Genomic DNA, 6,000 nt, shown 5'->3' with positions numbered 1-6,000 from the left:
ATCTTCTTGTAGCCATCACCTTTGATGTGCAAAGAAATTATTTTCTTTCTCAGGTCCTGTGACATTTCCAACATGAAATGGGAAAGTGTTTTCTTTAAGTAACACCCATCTATAGTCAACAGTCTGCTTGACACCTGTGTAATGAATAATTAGACTCGGCTGTAGACGTTTTTAGTCGAAAATTTTGGCTTTTTGGGCTTTGCTCCAGAGACTTTCAATGGGGTGTACTAATTTTTGCATCACCCTAATTTGAATAAAACTAAAAACTCTGTTCTCTAATGCATTTTATTAACCTTACTTACATGTTATAAGTTAAACCGATGTTATACAAATGTAGTCTTGTCAATATTTTGAAAATTGTTTTTGATTTCATATATATATATATATTTTTTTCTTTTATCTGATAGTTCTTCAGTGCACTTTTCCACTTCTTAAAAATTTGTCAGACAATACCATCTGCACCAGAAAACCTACTTGCTTTGCAAATACGGTGTTAACAATTGATTAACATGAATAGCATTAATTTGAAAAGCTAGTAAGGCATCTAATGCCAAACTAGCTGGTAGACTGACTGTATGTCTATCAGGATATTGACTTTGCATGAATAAACAATGCATGCAATGCATGCAAAATAACACTAGAAGTGGACAAAAGTAATAGTTTAACACTTATCATGAACATTTTGTTTTGGTCAGAAACAGATCATAGGTTTGTATACTGCCGTGTAAATGCCTTTTCACTTCGTGTTCTCATGGTTAAAAAAATAAAATAAGATTTCCATGCACACTAAAATCCATCTCAACAAAGAACATCATGTTATTGTTTTCTTGGTCACAAGTACAAACTGGCAAATCCAATGAAGTTGGGACATCGTGTAAAATGTAAATAAAAACAAAACACAATGATTTGCAAATCCTTTTCAACCTACATTATATGGCAAATGGTATTTCACGTGTGTAGCGCTTTTCCACCTATTACAAACTTCAACATGGTCACAAGGGACGGGAATCGAAACCACAACTCCTGGGTTAGATGACCACCACTCTATTGCTGAGCCATGCCACACCCAATTACACTAAAAATATAAGGCATTTAATGTTGAAACTGATGAACATTCTTGTTTTGTTTGCAAATATTTTGTTTTTAAATTTGATGCCTGTAACACATTCAAAAAAACAAAAAAGCTAGGACAGTGGCAAGAAAGACGTTGTGTAATGCTCAAAAAACACCTATTTGGAACATTCCACAGGGGGAAATGGTAATTGGAAATTGGTGTGTGACATGATTGGGTATAAAAGGAGCATTCCCGAAAGGCTCAGTTGTTCACAAGAAAGGATGGGGTGAGGTTCACCACTTTGTGAACAATTGCTTGAGCCAATAGTCCAACAGTTTAACAAAAATGCTTCTGAATGAACAGTTGTAAGGAATATGGGAGCTTTGTCATCTATTTGCTATCGAATCTGTGCAAAATGTTATCTAACTATCCATCTATCAATCTTGAAAACTATATCAGGGTATTCATTCTCGAGAGGAATGTGCTGTCCAGTGTCAGAAGGCTTGGTCTCAGTTGCAAGTCATAGGTCTTGCAACAGGATAATGACCCAAAACACACATAAAAACACCCAAAAAAAGCTAAGGACAAAAAATGAACTACCGTATTCTGAAGTGGCCCTCTATGAGCCGTGATCTAATTTCAATTTTCCATCTAAAACATACTGTTTGGAGAAAACACACTTCAAACCTGAGACAACTGGAGTAGTTTGCTCATCAAGAGTGGGGCAAAATACTTTCTGGGGAGGTGAAGAAGCCTGATTGAAAGCTGCAAAAATTGTTAGATCGCAGTGATTGCTTCAAAAGATTGTGCAACTAAATATTAAGTTAAAAGATACAATCATTTTTTAAATTTGTTTTGTATTAAATAATTCAATTGAACCACAATTCAAAAGCAATGTCAAATGTCAAAGCCTGACAGCTACTGGAGTTAAAATGCTGCGCTACTACAGAAAACACACAATCATAGAATACAAAATAGAACCATGATGACACCCATCTCTTGCAGGATGTCGCAGACCGGGTGATTTGGATTTCCTACACACCTGACTAACTTAACAGAACCAAGGTGGGACAAGAAATAAAAGATAAGAATGTGAAAACTTCCTGGGCTACCAAGAATATATAACGAGGCAAATAATTTCAAGAAAATGTTTCCCCTGTATCATTTACTTAACCTGGATACTCACCGGTAATTCTGAAGGTTCGGGTAGAAACTCTGCATCTTCGCCAAAAATAAAATCTGGGGGCAGCTCCGGATAATGGGCATTAAATATAATATCCCCTGGAGGGAAAAATGATGAAAACAGATTAGCTTAATGACTCACACAGTCTAAATCTTTTTCTGCCCTGTAAAATACCCTTTGATTTTGGAAACGTTATTTGGCAATAATCTGGAATTCAGGAGAATGTTGACATGCTGTAAAGACAGAATTCTAGTTTATTTCATGCTTGCAATCAATTTTTAAAAATGCTTGTATAAACTATTCCTGATTTGTTTACAAACAGAATATTATTGTATATATATTGTACTGCACTTTGCAAAGTTTATACACTAATTTGGTGCTGCTTAGGAGGTAATTTTTTTAATGAGAAATAGAAATTGTTCCCTAAAAAAAAAAAAGGTGACTCGCGGTAAAGTTCTTTTTAAATAAAATACATTAAGGTGATATTAAATACAATCTAAATATGAGCATTGAAATTGTGTTTTGGAGGTTAAAGAGTGTAGAAAATTAATGGATAGATGGATGGTTTTGACAGGGAAAACCAAAACAAAATTAAGGTCACAACATATGACAGCTGTGTCTGACATAAATTTCTTCTTTTTTTTTAAGTTTTATTTTCCGCATGACAAGGATTTGAGCCCTAGGTTCTTTTTATTTAAGCACCTAAAGTAATTAGCCAACTTGACATTTAGGAGTGAAGACACTCAGTCAAGCTTGTAACCATAATGTGCATAGATACAATAGTAAAGAGAGAAAAAATGTAAATGACTTTAAATTCAAAATATTATTAAAATATGTAACCAATTTCATAGATAAGATGGCATGGTCTGCTAAAAAAATTGACAATTATATTATGATCACATAAGGCATTGATAATGTGGGATCACAATGTTCTGATATGTTGCACAATTCTATTTATGTGCTACAAGACTGTTTAGTTCTGCTTTTTTGGTCAATCTGTTGACAGCAGGAAGAGACCAACTTAAATGTATAGATGGAAATTTCCAGTGGAGAGGACTCAAACAGATAAGAGGATGTGTTGTAAGCTACTGGAAGTCAGACAGAAATACAGGAGGGTGGGGGTGAGGGGGAAAGTCTACACACTGCTGTTCATATGCGATACAAAAAATGAGCTAAAAATAAAAATATTTTCCACGATGAATGCAACCTGTACAAGTCAACTGAAAGAAGGTTAATTTTTTTAGAGGGAAAGTAGAGCTGAGGTAATGTGGTTGCACAAATGTGCACACCCTCCTCCAGGGAAGTAGCTGTGTTCATAATGGATCAATAACATTCTGGCTTTAGTTAAATGAGAGTCAGCATACACCTGTGACCTGCCACCATTTAAAATGCTTCTCATTAACCCAAGTAAATTTCAAATATTTTAGTATGTTTTTGCTGCTTTCTATGAGAAGACTGAAGGTTTTGCGCTAACACTGGCTGGTATTTGGAATTGTTCAAAAGTCCCTTCACTTTAACCAAAAACCCAGTCCCAAACAAAGAAAAACAGTGCCAAAGCATGATGCTGCCAAAAGGTTTACTGTACTTAAGGTATGGCGTTCTTTTGGTGATGTTGTGTTTTCTCTAAACAACCTTTTCAAATAATGGCCAAGAAATTCAATCTTGGTTTTACTGGGCTACAAAACACTTTCCCACAAGCTTTAAGAGATATAAAGTGTGTTTTTATCAAATGTGGCCGAGTTTGGATGTTTTTCTTCATAAGATAAGGTTTCCATTTTGCTAACATACCTCATAATTCAGACATACGGTATGAAGACGGTAAATATGTACAGCAAGTACTTTCCACACATTCCTGCACATTCTTCAGGTTGCTGTCGGCCGCTCTGCAGCCTTGCTGACCAGTTTCCTTCTCATCTGTTCATCAATTTTGGTGGGCCAGATTTTGGTAATGCCACTGTTGAGCCATCTTTTCTCAACTTATTGTTGACTGTCTTCACTGTGTTCCTTTCTATTTTTACTGCATGGTAAATTGTTTAGTACTCTTCTCCTGACACCTGATGGTATCTCTCTGATGCTATGGAAGTTCACTACAGACCATTGCTTAGGCTGTTTGATGTGGCTACAAAATTGTCAGGAAAAGCCAATTAAAACATCTGAAATATATATTGGGTTACTCAGAGGCACGTTAAATGGTGGCCCGTGTGTGTTTAAATGTGATTGTTTCATCTATGCATGGGCACTGCGAGCTGTAGCCTCTTCAAGATGGCTTTGGCTGAGAGAGGAGAGGTACACTGGACTATGCAACTGTGCCATCCATACTATACCACCCAAAAACTGTCAACAGGATATCCTGAGAGGAAAAGGCACAAATTGTTCTTTGGTTGTACCAGGCAAAGTGGTGGCGTGGAGGGGGGCTGGGTTTGAATTAATGATGCTTAGATCTGTGCAGAGTGTACCAAGCTTTGGCACGCTAGAAGTGGGACGGTCCATAAACTGGCAGACACCAACCTGCAGCTCTGCATCCTTGATTAAACAAACATTCATCCTGAGGCCAAAGCACAGGAAAGTACAACAGCTGCAGAGATTTCATGTGCTACGTAGGAATGCCAATGGCTTGTTTTTTGTTTACTTGCAAGGTGCCGCCTAAATGTCTACAAGAATTAAAGACATATTCCAAAACCTAAAGACAGGTTAGATTGTGCAGCTCCGTCATACTATTAATAAGGCATTTGATATTTTCTTTGATAAGCTGACCAAAATCAAGCTCTTCCTTTGCTGAACACCCTAGAATAAAATTTTATTGCACTGAACTGTAAATGATCATGTGCAGAGACGTACAAACAGTTAAGGTAAACTCTGCTTAGAAACAAAAAACATCCAAACATGCAATTTGTTCTATCTATTAAGAAAATGTGCAGGGAACCTTGCCTGCTGGCAACATGGAGGAAGTATTGTTAATTTAATTTCCATAACACTTCTTACATTGCTATTAAGGATTCAAAGCTGTATGACACATTCATTCATTCTCTGAAAATTAAGGGTGAATTAGGTTATGTGGCTATAAAGTAACATCAAAATGCATTGCAAGCATTCAATCATACATCGTCACTATATAAATTTCTGGCAACTGTACCTGTTCAAATCAAATTCCCCTCCCCTAATTTCATTAAAAATTAAAAATAAAAATATATTTACATAAATACTGTCTGGCATTTATCATAAACTGACTTGCCCCGTTCAATTATCATTATTATTTTTCATAGATTTCCCACTTTAATGCTTAAGATCATCAAGAAAATGTATAATTAAGACAAAGATTCCCAAATTAAACATAAAATACAGTTTTAAAAATCAAAACTATCTGACCATGGGTGAAAAAGTACTTGGCTCGCTTTTCAAATCATTAATTTAATGTAGCTTACTGGCTTATCACATTTTTGAGTTCATTTTTATTGACTACACCAAAGCCTGATGATCTCCAGATCTGCAAAATCAAGAAATCGCCTAAAAATTGCCTTTTTGAAAGAATAAAGTGACCCAAAAGATCTCAAAAAGCAGCTACAAAATGCCATGATTCAAGATGAGAACTAATATAATGGACATCTTTCAGTCTGGAAAGGTGTTATTAAGTCACTCCTAAAGCCTTAAGACTGCTGCAAATCACAATTTTCCACAAAATATGAAAGTAAGGAACCTTCCCAGGAGTGGCTAGCCTACAGAAACAACCCCAAGAGAACAGTCAGCGACGACTCATCCAGGAGGT

At 36.0% G+C, this 6,000-nt stretch overlaps 1 protein-coding gene across 1 annotated transcript in view; it reads right to left on the bottom strand.

Annotated features, from left to right (window-relative positions):
• The window catches only part of babam2 (BRISC and BRCA1 A complex member 2), a 93,525-nt gene that overhangs the window by 83,404 nt on the left and 4,121 nt on the right, over nt 1–6,000 (bottom strand). Inside the window, exon 4 of the mRNA XM_077580556.1 lies at nt 2,241–2,335. Within this exon, the coding sequence (XP_077436682.1) occupies nt 2,241–2,335 (95 nt within the window). The remainder of the gene's footprint in view (nt 1–2,240; nt 2,336–6,000) is intronic.

The sequence above is a fragment of the Vanacampus margaritifer genome, chromosome 1 (genome assembly GCF_051991255.1).
Source record: "Vanacampus margaritifer isolate UIUO_Vmar chromosome 1, RoL_Vmar_1.0, whole genome shotgun sequence".
In the NCBI taxonomy this organism is placed as follows: domain Eukaryota; kingdom Metazoa; phylum Chordata; class Actinopteri; order Syngnathiformes; family Syngnathidae; genus Vanacampus; species Vanacampus margaritifer.
This window is presented reverse-complemented; position numbering and strand designations above follow the sequence as displayed.